Here is a 13,687-nt window from a genome sequence, read left to right as displayed (position 1 = left end):
AAATCCTAATTGGTATGTTGAATTTTATGTTCCTTTTGATGGCATAGAATGCCCTTCCTGCCTTGTTCACAGCGTTGTGGAAGTTACCTCTCTCTCTCTATCTTTCTCTCTCACTCCCTATCGCTCCCTCTCTCTCTCTCTCTCTGTCTCTCTCTCTATCTTTCTCTCTCACTCCCTATCGCTCCCTCTCTCTCTCTCTCTCTGTCTCTCTCTCTATCTTTCTCTCTCACTCCCTATCGCTCCCTCTCTCTCTCTCTCTCTCTCCCTCCCACCCTCTCTCACTGCTCCCTCTCTCTCTATCCCTCTCTCTCTCATTCTCTCTCGCATACTCTCCCTCCTTCCTTCTCTCTCTCTCTGCTGAGGGAATAACAGATGGTGAACTCCACATCGTGTGCACCTCCTGTTTACCTGTGGTGGTTTTAGTGGTGTGCACCTTTTCTCTCACATTGTCTCTCTTTCTCTCTCTCTCTCTCTTTCTCTTTCTCTTTCTCTTTCTCTTTCTCTTTCTCTTTCTCTTTCTCTTTCTCTCTCTCTCTCTCTCTCTCTCTTTCTCTTTCTCTTTCTTTCTCTCTCTCTCTCTCTCTTTCCTTGACATGTTGTGTTTCTCTCTCCCTGTCTGTCTGTTACCTAGGTGACCACAGGAAACCGCACCAAGCACTACGTCTCATACCAACGGAACGAGTTTGTCCAGATGAGTTTCCCTAAATACGCCCTACCAAAGGTACAGTACATGAAATGGAACTGACCACAGGCCTACACAATACACGTGAAATATTTCCAATACCATGTTATACTTCACATGCACGCCATTGTAGTGAGGATGTCACAGACTGAGGGGCATAATGTGTTGCTCTTCAAGGTAGATGGGAACCTTTGTTGTCAGTGTTTGTGGCTCAGGGAACTGTTTTAGCGTGTCGCTGGTGTTATTGAACAGCATTGATCGCAGAGCAGACCAGGGTGACCAGCCTCACCTGCTTTCTGCCTCACTAGAGAGAAAAAGAAACAATACACGACTGTCAATGTCATTTGCACTAACATAGACATACAGGACACCCCATTCCAGGGAGAGTGTATACCACACACACACACACACACACACACACACACACACACACACACACACACACACACACACACACACACACACACACACTCCAGGGAGAGTGTATGGAAAAGTGTAGACCACACACACACACACACACACACACACACACACACTCCAGGGAGAGTGTATGGAAAAGTGTAGACCACACACACACACACACACACACACACACACGCACCTCCTACTTCTCAATATATTCCCCCCTTTTCTTATTGTTTTCTCTTTTCATCTGTACCTCTATATTGACAAGCTTGGTGGTGAGCCCAGGGAGCCTTTTCTCTTCCAGTCTCTGATTCTCTCTCTTCCTCTCGTTCTCACTCTCTCTCTCTCTCTCTCTCTCTCTCTCTCTCTCTCTCTCTCTCTCTCTCTCTCTCTCTCTCACTGTCATTATCTCTCTCACTCTCTCTCTTCCTCTCTCTCTCTCTCTCTCTCTCTTCCTCTCTCTCTCTCACTCTCTCTTCCTCTCTCACTCTCTCTCTCTTCCCCTCTCTGTCATTCTCTCTCTTCAATCTATTCCCTCCTATTTTGTCTTTTCATCCATCTCTACCCCAGTTAGCTGCTATGAATGTGTCTTAAAGTCTCTATGGGAGAGAATGGAAGGATACTGTCTGCTAATCTATACTCTCGGGTTCAAGACAAAGCCACGCAGTGACAGCTGCACCAGAGTCTCATTCTCCCACACTAACATCAGCCGGGTTTATCCATTCAGCTATGCTAAGCTACACTTTGTTGTCGGAAATGTTATGCCCGTGCGGAAGTTTAATGAATTGTCGACAGTGTTCTCCCCCAGCCTTGCATACAAAGATGTTTTCAGTAAAACTCCTTATTAATTCTTTAAAGATGCTTTCATGTCCTCCAGCGGATAAATCATAGAAATAAATGAACATGAATAAATATATTTTTATTGTAAAAAATCTTTGAAATATTTAAGTGACAATGAGAAAGGCACTTTTTAAGATTTGGGTTCAGGGTGTTCATCTGAGTTCAGGGGCCAGACCCTCTAATATTTTACCCAGTGAGAGGGCCTCATCTGTCGGGGGATGGCGGTTCCTTTGCCCCTGATATTGATGGATGGAGGATCTTCGATCTTCGATCCAGAGTGTGGTTATCATGGTAGGATACGGGGAACTGTGACTAGTAGCAGACTGGACAGATGGACAAAGAGAGAGAGAGAGAGAGGACCCCCCCCCCCCCCCCCCCCACAATCCCACTATGTTTTTCTCGACCACACACAGAGACAGATCCTACACTACATCCCACATCTAATACTACATGCTCTATTCAGTTCTATGTTTATTCATCACGGACCATAATGCACTACTTTGTTCTCCTTTGAAGCAGAAAGAGTTCTCCTCTCGAAGCCGTAACTCAACCTAGAACTGTCAGTCTCAACACAAAGTGTTCTGTCAACACTTGAATAAGTCTTTTTATATTTAAAGTCAAGACGAGATCATTTGCAGGCTTTTGACTTTTCATATTGCACAGACACATCTGCTGTGTTCTCCGTCTCCCTTAATGTGAATAATGCTGACTACTCCAACAAATGACATCATACAGAACACAGTAGTTTTTTTTCAACGTGATCCTTTGTTTTGGTGTCTTTGCGTGCCTGAACACATATACAGGCCTATTTCAGCTGTCTAACTTCCTAAGGATAATGCACTGTGTACTCGTTGGCAGCACAGTCAAACACATGTTGTTTGGCCACAGAAAGAACTGGTTCATAGATGACCACAGCTTACCCCCAAAGCAATTAACTATTGTGTATGTATCGAGTACACATTGTATGGAGTGGTGGTGGTGGTGGTGGGTGCGTGCTTCTGAGGTTGTGTGTGTTTGAGCTGCTCGTCCATAGCATATCTATATAACTCCACTCTCTCCATCTCTGTCTGTATCCTATATATCTACATAACTCCACTCTCTCCCTCTCTGTCTGTATCCTATATATCTACATAACTCCACTCTCTCCTTCTCTGTCTGTATCCTATATATCTACATAACTCCACTCTCTCCCTCTGTCTTTATCCTATACATCTACATAACTCCATTCTCTCCCTCTCTGTCTGGTTCCTATATATCTACATACCTCCACTCCCTCCCTCTCTGTTTGGTTCCTGTATTTCTACATAACTCCACTCTCTCCCTCTCTGTCTGGTTCCTATATATCTACGTAACTCCACTCTCCCTCTCTGTCTGGTTCCTGTATATCTACGTAACTCCACTCTCCCTCTCTCTCTGGTTCCTGTATATCTACGTAACTCCACTCGCCCTCTCTGTCTGGTACCTATATATCTACATAACTCCACTCTCCCTCTCTGTCTGGTTCATATATATCTACGTAACTCCACTCTCCCTCTCTGTCTGGTACCTATATATCTACGTAACTCCCCTCTCCCTCTCTGTCTGGTTCCTATATATCTACGTAACTCCACTCTCCCTCTCTGGTTCCTATATATCTACGTAACTCCACTCTCCCTCTCTGTCTGGTTCTTGTATATCTACGTAACTCCACTCTCCCTCTCTGGTACCTATATATCTACGTAACTCCACTCTCCCTCTCTGGTTCCTATATATCTACGTAACTCCACTCTCCCTCTCTGTCTGGTACCTGTATATCTACGTAACTCCACTCGCCCTCTCTGTCTGGTACCTATATATCTACATAACTCCACTCTTCCTCTCTGTCTGTTTCCTGTATATCTACGTAACTCCACTCTCTCCCTCTCTGTCTGGTTCCTATATATCTAAGTAACTCCACTCTCCCTCTCTGTCTGGTTCCTGTATATCTACGTAACTCCACTCTCCCTCTCTGTCTGGTACCTATATATCTACGTAACTCCCCTCTCCCTCTCTGTCTGGTACCTATATATCTACATAACTCCACTCTCCCTCTCTGTCTGGTTCATATATATCTACGTAACTCCACTCTCCCTCTCTGTCTGGTACCTATATATCTACGTAACTCCCCTCTCCCTCTCTGTCTGGTTCCTATATATCTACGTAACTCCACTCTCCCTCTCTGGTTCCTATATATCTACGTAACTCCACTCTCCCTCTCTGTCTGGTTCTTGTATATCTACGTAACTCCACTCTCCCTCTCTGGTACCTATATATCTACGTAACTCCACTCTCCCTCTCTGGTTCCTATATATCTACATAACTCCACTCTCTCCCTCTCTGTCTGTATCCTATATATCTACATAACTCCACTCTCTCCTTCTCTGTCTGTATCCTATATATCTACATAACTCCACTCTCTCCCTCTGTCTGTATCCTATATATCTACATAACTCCATTCTCTCCCTCTCTGTCTGGTTCCTATATATCTACATACCTCCACTCTCTCCCTCTCTGTTTGGTTCCTGTATTTCTACATAACTCCACTCTCTCCCTCTCTGTCTGGTTCCTATATATCTACGTAACTCCACTCTCCCTCTCTGTCTGGTTCCTGTATATCTACGTAACTCCACTCTCCCTCTCTGTCTGGTTCCTGTATATCTACGTAACTCCACTCGCCCTCTCTGTCTGGTTCATATATATCTACGTAACTCCACTCTCCCTCTCTGTCTGGTACCTATATATCTACGTAACTCCCCTCTCCCTCTCTGTCTGGTTCCTATATATCTACGTAACTCCACTCTCCCTCTCTGGTTCCTATATATCTACGTAACTCCACTCTCCCTCTCTGTCTGGTTCTTGTATATCTACGTAACTCCACTCTCCCTCTCTGGTACCTATATATCTACGTAACTCCACTCTCCCTCTCTGGTTCCTATATATCTACGTAACTCCACTCTCCCTCTCTGTCTGGTTCTTGTATATCTACGTAACTCCACTCTCCCTCTCTGGTTCATATATATCTACGTAACTCCACTCTCCCTCTCTGGTACCTGTATGTCTACGTAACTCCACTCTCCCTCTCTGTCTGGTTCCTATATATCTACGTAACTCCACTCTCCCTCTCTGGTTCCTATATATCTACGTAACTCCCCTCTCCCTCTCTGTCTGGTTCCTATATATCTACGTAACTCCACTCTCCCTCTCTGTCTGGTACCTATATATCTACGTAACTCCACTCCCCCTCTCTGGTTCCTATATCTACGTAACTCCACTCTCCCTCTCTGGTACCTATATATCTACATAACTCCATACAGGATCATTCACTAGCGTTGGAGCAGTGTAACACAGGTGGATGGGTGGCTGTTGTGAACGTGGATGTCTTCCAGAGTTGGAGTTTACTGCCTCTTCAATGCCAAGTCTGAATACCCTGCGGGGGGGATCTTTAAACACGAAGAGGAAGTTTGACTTAATCAATCATAAGGGAATAGTGAACTAACATAAACATAAACACATAAACACATCTACTCACATGTGTGTCTCTCACACACACACACACACACACACACACACACACACACACACACACACACACTGTTTATCCTCGATCGCTAAAGCCATGTTAATGTAATCAGAGTGGCTCACAGGGAATGCTGAGTCAGGCTCTGACTCAGGCTCTACCTCAGGCTTTGACTCAGGCTCTACCTCAGGTACTACCTCAGGCTCTACCTCAGGCACTACCTCAGGCTCTGACTCAGGCTCTGACTCAGGCTCTACCTCAGGCTCTGACTCAGGCTCTACCTCAGGCTCTGACTCAGGCTCTGACTCAGGCTCTACCTCAGGCTCTGACTCAGGCTCTACCTCAGGCTCTGACTCAGGCTCTACCTCAGGCTCTGACTCAGACTCTACCTCAGGCTCTGACTCAGGCTCTAACTCAGGCTCTCTGTTTCTAACTAACTGAATCACTCATCTGCAGAAATATAGGAGATAAGTTATGACTGGGACGTCTGGGTTTTTGTGATCCGCCAATAGTGTTCTTGTACTCCTGTGTTGTTGGTTATTGGTTTGTGTCACCCTTGATATGAAGGTTAATGAGTATGAGAAGACTGCTGCCAAAGGTTTTGACTTTCTGGTTGGTTTTCTCTCTCTCTCTCTCTCTCTCTCTCTCTCTCCCTATCTCTCTCTCTCTCTCTCTGTCTCTGTCTCCGTCTCTGTCTCTCTGATTTCAAATCAAAGTTGTTGACTTAACTCCTCTTCCCTCTCCTCCACCTCCCTCATCATCCTCCCCTCCTCTCACTCCATCCCTTCTTCTATCTCTCTCTCCCTCCCCAGGACGTCCACATAGTGAGTACTGATGAGAGCCAGGTGTTCCTGGCCCTGCAGGAGTGGTACCAGACAGACAGCTACAACCTGTACCAGTCGGACCCGCAGGGTGTCTACTACTCCGTCGTGCTGGAGAACGTCCGCAGTGCCAAGCAGCCGGAGGAGAGCGTCGTTATAGACATACTGGAGGTGAGTCCTGTGATGCTCCTCTGTGGCTCAGTTGGTAAGAGCAAACCGCTAGCGATGCTACAGTTGTGGGTTTGATCCCCACTGGTGGCTTGCATAGTATACTTAAGCAATAAGGCCTGAGGGTGTGTTGTGTTGCATCGTGTGTAAGAACAGTCCTTAGCCGTGGTATATTGTCCATATACCACAAACCCCTGAGGTGCCTTATTGCTATTATAAACTGGTTACCAAGGTAATTATACCTGTGGTATACGGTCTGATATACCACGGCTTTCAGCCAATCAGGGATCAAACCACCTAGTTTATAATATATGTACTCGCTGTTCTGTTACTTTCTGCTAAATGGCACAGGACAGGTGAGTGAAGAGAACCCTGCCCCCTAGCTGTAGGACAGGTCATTACACCCTGACCAATGGGAATGTGGTGGTGGTGTTGTACTTCATAGGTGGGTTAGGTTAGCACAGTTCACTTCAACTTCCTTATGAACTGCCAAGCTGTTTCTCTCCAAGTCTTTACCTGGTGTGTTTGGGTGGGAGTTGGTACACACCTTGATTTCCCGTCTTTATTCTCTGTTGAACAGAGTGTATCACTTATTTCCATAATGTTGTTCCCGCTTACACAGACTTTCGTCATTGCTAGTCGTTGCCAAGGTAACAGTGGGTAGGTGGTCCCACCTCCACGGCAGCGCAGAGCCATGTCTGGATCGCCTGTGGCTTTGAGTGGGTCTTAAGCTGTGACTCAGTTCGGTAGAGCATGGTGCCATGGTTGTGGGTTTGAGTGGGACTTAAGCTGTGACTCAGTTCGGTAGAGCATGGTGCCATGGTTGTGGGTTTGAGTGGGTCTTAAGCTGTGACTTTCGTCACGTTTGGCTACCAAAAAAAAACGAAAATCCAGTCATCAATACGCCAAACTTTTTTCCAAATGAACTCCATAATATCGACTGAAACATGGCAAACGTTGTTTAGAACCAATCCTCAAGGTGTTTTTAACATATCTCTTCGATGATATATCCTTCGTGGAAGTGTGCTTTCTGTCCTGAATCCCAGGAGAAAATGACCGCAATTGAAGATTACGCACGAATTTAGACAAAGGACACCGGGCGGACCCCTGGAAAATGTAGTCTCTTATGGCCAATCTTCCAATGATATGCCTACAAATACGTCACAATGCTGCAGACATCTTGAAGAAACGACAGAAAGGGCAGTCTCGTTCCTGCTGCAGTCACAGCCATATAAGGAGACATTTGAAAACAGAGCTTCAGGATTTCTGCTCATTTCCTGTTCGAAGTTTCATCTTGGTTTCGCCTGTAGAATGAGTTCTGTGGCACTCACAGATAATATCAGCTGTGACTCAGTTTGGTAGAGCATGGTGCCATGGTTGTGAGTTTGAGTGGGTCTTAAGCTGTGACTCAGTTCGGTAGAGTATGGTGCCATGGTTATGGGTTTGAGTGGGTCTTAAGCTGTGACTCAGTTCGGGAAGAGCATGGTGCCATGGTTGTGGGTTTCAGTCCCACTGCTGTAAAACACTCTGGATAAGAGCGTCTGCTAGAGTGGTAATGTAGTGTAAGCCTGCGTGGCCTCAAGACAGGAAACTCATATTAAAACACAGGGAAGGAAGAGGGGAGAAAAAAGGGGAGGAAGAGAGGAGGAAGAGAGGGGGAAGAGAGGAGGAAGAGAGGAGGAAGAGAGGGGGAAGAGTAAAGGAAAAGTGGAGGAAGACTAAAGGAAGAGAGGAGGAAGAGAAAAGAAAGAGGAGAGGAAGAGAAAAGAAAGAGGAGAGGAAGAGAGGAGGAAGAGGAGAGGAAGAGAGGAGGAAGAGGGGAGGAAGAGGGGAGGAAGAGGGGAGGAAGAGAGGAGGAAGAGAGGAGGAAGAGAAAAGAAAGGGGAGGAAGAGGGGAGGAAGAGAGGAGGAAGAGTAAAGGAAAAGTGGAGGAAGAGTAAAGGAAGAGAGGAGGATGAGGGGAGGAAGAGAGGAGGAAGAGTAAAGGAAGGAGGAGGAAGAGTAAAGGAAAAGTGGAGGAAGAGTAAAGGAAGAGGGGAGGAAGAGAGGAGGAAGAGTAAAGGAAAAGTGGAGGAAGAGTAAAGGAAGAGAGGAGGAAGAGTAAAGGAAGAGAGGAGGAAGAGTAAAGGAAGGAGGAGGAAGAGTAAAGGAAAAGTGGAGGAAGAGAAAAGGAAGGAGGAGGAAGAGAAAAGGAAGAGGTCCGTGAAGCCGAGGGCCAGCACTGCAGAACACGTTTCTTCTCCTCCTCTCCTCTCACATCCCTCGCTCCAGGCTGCACTCTCCTCTCACATCCCTCGCTCCAGGCTGCACTCTCCTCTCACATCCCTCGCTCCAGGCTGCACTCTCCTCTCACATCCCTCGCTCCAGGCTGCACTCTCCTCTCATATCCCTCGCTCCAGGCTGCACTCTCCTCTCACATCCCTCGCTCCAGGCTGCACTCTCCTCTCACATCCCTCGCTCCAGGCTGCACTCTCCTCTCACATCCCTCGCTCCAGGCTGCACTCTCCTCTCACATCCCTCGCTCCAGGCTGCACTCTCCTCTCACATCCCTCGCTCCAGGCTGCACTCTCCTCTCACATCCCTCGCTCCAGGCTGCACTCTCCTCTCACATCCCTCGCTCCAGGCTGCACTCTCCTCTCACATCCCTCGCTCCAGGCTGCACTCTCCTCTCACATCCCTCGCTCCAGGCTGCACTCTCCTCTCACATCCCTCGCTCCAGGCTGCACTCTCCTCTCACATCCCTCGCTCCAGGCTGCACTCTCCTCTCACATCCCTCGCTCCAGGCTGCACTCTCCTCTCACATCCCTCGCTCCAGGCTGCACTCTCCTCTCACATCCCTCGCTCCAGGCTGCACTCTCCTCTCACATCCCTCGCTCCAGGCTGCACTCTCCTCTCACAGTGAGAGAGATGGAGAAAAAGAAAGAGAGTAAAGGAGAGGGAGGGAAAGCTAGAGAAAGAAGGAGATGGAGGGCGAGAGAGAAGGAGAGGAGAGAGGGTGTGTTGCAGGTACAGATAGAGGTAGAAAAGACAGACAGAGGGGTATACAGATACAGTAGATACGAGTTTCATAGAAAGAATTGCAGAGTGAGAGAGAGATGGAGACATCTAGACAGGTTGTTTTATTCCATATTCCCTTTAGGTCGTCTCTCTTGACCGGACCTGCTGACAAGTGACTCTCCCCTGACCAAGTAGCAATAACAGTTACATTATACAGTGCCTTCGGAAAGTATTCAGACCCCTTGACTTTTTCCACATTTTGTTAGGTTACGACCTTTTCCCGTCATTAAGCTATACACCCCATAATGACGAAGCAAAACATTTTAAAAAAAATGTTTTTCTAATTTATTACAAATTTAAACAGAAACATCACATTTACATAAGAATTCAGACCCTTTACTCAGTACTTTGTTGAAGCACCTTTGGCAGCGATTACAGCCTAGACTCTTCTTGGGTATGACGCTACAAGCTTGGCACACCTGTATTTGGTGAGTTTCTCTCATTCTTCTTTGCAGATCCTCTCAAGCTCTGTCAGGTTGGATGGGGAGCATCGCCGCACAGCTATTTTAAGGTCTCTACAGAGATGTTCGATCGGGTTCAAGTCCAGGCTCTGACTGGGCCACTCAAGGACATTCAGAGACTTGTCCCAAAGCCCCTCGTGTGTTGTCTTGGCTGCCTGCTTAGGGTCATTGTCCTGTTGGAAGGTGAAGCTTCGCCCCAGTCTGAGGTCCTGAGTGCTCTGGAGAAGGTTTTCATGAAGGAGCTCTCTGTACTCTGCCTCGTTCATCTTTGCCTCGATCCACTAGTCTCCCAGTCCCTGCCGCTGACAACATCCCCACAGCATGATGCTGCCACCATCGTGCTTCACCGTAGGGATGGTGCCAGGTTTCCTCCAGATGTGACGCTTGGCATTCAGGCCAAAGAGTTCAATTTTGGTTTCATCAGACCAGAGAATCTTGTTTCTCATGGTCTGAGAGTCCTTTAGTGCCTATTGGCAAACTCCAAGTGGGCTGTCATGTGCCTTTTAATGAGGAGTGGCTTCCGTTTTGCCACTCTACCATGATGGCCTGATTGATGGAGTGCTGCAGAGATGGTTGTCCTTCTGGAAGATTTTCCCATCTCCACAGAGGAACTCTGGAGCTCTGTCAGAGTGACCATCGGGTTCTTGGTCACGTCCCTGACCAAGGTCATTCTGCTCAGTTTGGCCGGACGGCCAGCTCTAGGAAGAGTCTTGGTGGTTCCGAACTTCTTCCATTTAAGAATGAGGCCACTGTGTTCTTGGGGACCTTCAATCAGTGCCTCGACACAATCCTGTCTCTTTACGGACAATTCCTTCGACCTCATGGCTTTGTTTTTGCTCTGACATTCACTGTCAACTGTGGGATCTTATATAGACAGGCCTTTCCAAATCATGTCCAATCATTTGTATTTACCACAGGTGGACAATGAAGTTGTAGAAACATCTCAAGGATGATCAATGGAAACATGATGCACCTGAGTCTCATAGCAAAGGGTCTGAATAATTATGTAAATAAGGTATTTAAGTTTTTTATTTTTTAGACATTTGCAAAAAAAATTAAAAACCTGTTTTCACTTCATCATTATTGTGTATTGTGTGTAGATAGATTTTTTAAAATCCATTTTAGAATAAGGCTGTAACGTAACAAAATGTGGAAAAAGTCAAGGGGTCTGAATACTTTCCGAATGCACTGTAGACATGTGTGTCTGGAGAACTCTGCTCTGTGTGATTCTGATCTCTGAACAGTCTTTTCTACAAGCATGTGCTTTTATTATAGCTAGGACCCATACAAACTGACCACACATCAGTTTTATACCTCACTACAGTACAATACCATAACAGAGATGTCTGTTGTCATTGTTTTCCAGGTGCGCGGGATCAAGGGGGTCTTCCTGGCCAATCAGAAGGTGGATGGCAAAGTGCGGACTCTCATCACCTATAACAAAGGCCGAGACTGGGAACCGCTAGCTCCGCCTACTACTGACATGAACGGCAAACCGGTCAACTGCAAATCAGTAAGGAAACCATGCACTACCCACAATGCAGCAGCTTAATACCCATCAATCTGCCGACATGTAAGTGATTACTTCCTGGGTGGAAGGCAAGAAGGGTGCAGTTTTAAAGATTTCAATCAGGCAAACCGTGGTCTCGTGAACATCTACAGGGCTGGGTGAATGAGTCATTATTAGCCATCGGTCCCTCAGACAGAGAAAGTTTAACCATAACTTGGTTTTCGAACACCCTCCTCCCTCGTTTGTATCTGCTCCTCGTTTGTGACAGCTGACGCCAGGTGACAGGTCCGAGACACGTGTCCTCTGACAACAACACTATCACCCCCACGGTGTGTCCAAGACGACACAAACACTGCTACTACTCCATCTAAAAGGCCACTCTCAAAGCACAATAGAATAATAATGTCTGATTGAATAGGAGGCTGGTGATTGGTACATTTCTGTTAAATGTGGAATCATGTGTGGTGTCTGTGTTTAATCTACTGCCTAATAGTGCTGCAAACAGGCTACTTTTTTTGTTTAGGTTTGAGAGGGACAGATACAGGCGGTTTGATTCAGTGCACGTGATACCATCTGTACTGAGGTTGAGAGGGCCAGATACAGGCTAGAGAGAGAGAGAGCGAGAGAGAGAGAGAGAGAGAGAGAGAGAGAGAGAGAGAGAGAGAGAGAGAGAGAGAGAGAGAGAGAGAGAAAGAGAGAGAGAGAGACCCGACTCATGTCAGCTCTCTGTCCCCTCTCCTAGCCTGACTGTCACCTCCACCTCCACCTGCGCTGGGCTGACAACCCCTACGTATCAGGGACCGTCCACACCAAAGACTCCGCCCCCGGACTCATCATGGGCGCAGGTGAGTAACCATGACAACCACTGCCCTGGCGACAGTGGTTCTCACGTCATTACTGCAGTGGCCATGGTTACATTATGACCAATCATTCTGGTGATTTGGCTTTACCTAGGAACACAGCATTACTCTCTGTATGAGACACTTTATCAGCACCCTGTGGGGATGCTGACACTAAGAATGGGAACCCCTACAGTTTCAAATCAAATTGTATTTCTAACATGCGCCAGGTGTAGGTAGACCTTACAGTGAAATGCTTACTTATATACCCTTAACCAACACTGCAGTTTTAAGAAGAAGAAACAAATCTATGAGAAATCAACTGGTTAGCTAGTGAACAGGGGTTGGTTAGGCCTTTTAGTCGAGGTACACTTTAGACTACTGGTTCTAGTGAGGGATTCCAGCCCCAGTCGTTCTAGTGAGGGATTCCAGCCCCAGTCGTTCTAGTGAGGGATTCCAGCCCCAGTCGTTCTAGTGAGGGATTCCAGCCCCAGTCGTTCTAGTGAGGGATTCCAGCCCCAGTCGTTCTAGTGAAGCAGTGAGGGATTCCAGCCCCAGTCGTTCTAGTGAAGCAGTGAGGGATTCCAGCCCCAGTCATTACTGTGACGCAGTGAGGGATTCCAGCCCCAGTCATTCTAGTGAAGCAGTGAGGGATTCCAGCCCCAGTCATTACTGTGAAGCAGTGAGGGATTCCAGCCCCAGTCGTTACTGTGAAGCAGTGAGGGATTCCAGCCCCAGTCGTTCTAGTCAGGGATTCCAGCCCCAGTCATTACTGTGAAGCAGTGATGGATTCCAGCCCCAGTCGTTACTGTGAAGCAGTGATTACTGTGAAGCAGTGAGGGAGTCCAGCCCCAGTCGTTACTGTAAAGCAGTGAGGGATTCCAGCCCTAGTCGTTACTGTAAAGCAGTGAGGGATTCCAGCCCCAGTCATTACTGTGAAGCAGTGAGGGATTCCAATCCCAGTCGTTACTGTGAAGCAGTGATTACTGTGAAGCAGTGAGGGAGTCCAGCCCCAGTCGTTACTGTGAAGCAGTGAGGCATTCCAGCCCCAGTCGTTCTAGTGAGTGATTCCAGCCCCAGTCATTACTGTGAATCAGTGAGGGATTCCAGCCCTAGTCGCTACTGTGAAGCAGTGAGGGATTCCAGCCCCAGTCATTACTGTGAAGCAGTGAGGGATTCCAGCCCCAATCGTAACTGTGAAGCAGTGATTACTGTGAAGCAGTGAGGGATTCCAGCCCTAGTCGTTACTGTGAAGCAGTGAGGGATTCCAGCCCTAGTCATTACTGTGAAGCAGTGAGGGATTCCAGCCCCAGTCGTTACTGTGAAGCAGTGATTACTGTGAAGCAGTGAGGGATTCCAGCCCTAGTCG

The 13,687-nt window shown here is 47.2% G+C and overlaps 1 protein-coding gene across 5 annotated transcripts in view; it reads left to right on the top strand.

Annotated features, from left to right (window-relative positions):
• The window catches only part of LOC110500892 (VPS10 domain-containing receptor SorCS2), a 421,840-nt gene that overhangs the window by 372,588 nt on the left and 35,565 nt on the right, over positions 1-13,687 (top strand). For all 5 annotated transcript variants that reach the window (XM_090214886.1, XM_036958237.2, XM_036958238.2 and 2 more), the window contains exons 8-11: positions 632-721; positions 6,275-6,454; positions 11,336-11,482; positions 12,222-12,324. In XM_090214886.1, coding sequence (XP_090071012.1) covers positions 632-721; positions 6,275-6,454; positions 11,336-11,482; positions 12,222-12,324 — 520 coding nt within the window. The remainder of the gene's footprint in view (positions 1-631; positions 722-6,274; positions 6,455-11,335; positions 11,483-12,221; positions 12,325-13,687) is intronic.

The sequence above is a fragment of the Oncorhynchus mykiss genome, chromosome 21 (assembly GCF_057628025.1).
Source record: "Oncorhynchus mykiss isolate SJ-2025 chromosome 21, ASM5762802v1, whole genome shotgun sequence".
NCBI classification, from domain to species: Eukaryota; Metazoa; Chordata; class Actinopteri; order Salmoniformes; family Salmonidae; genus Oncorhynchus; species Oncorhynchus mykiss.
The sequence above is the reverse complement of the archived record's forward strand: the minus strand, read 5'-3'. Positions and strand labels throughout refer to the sequence as shown.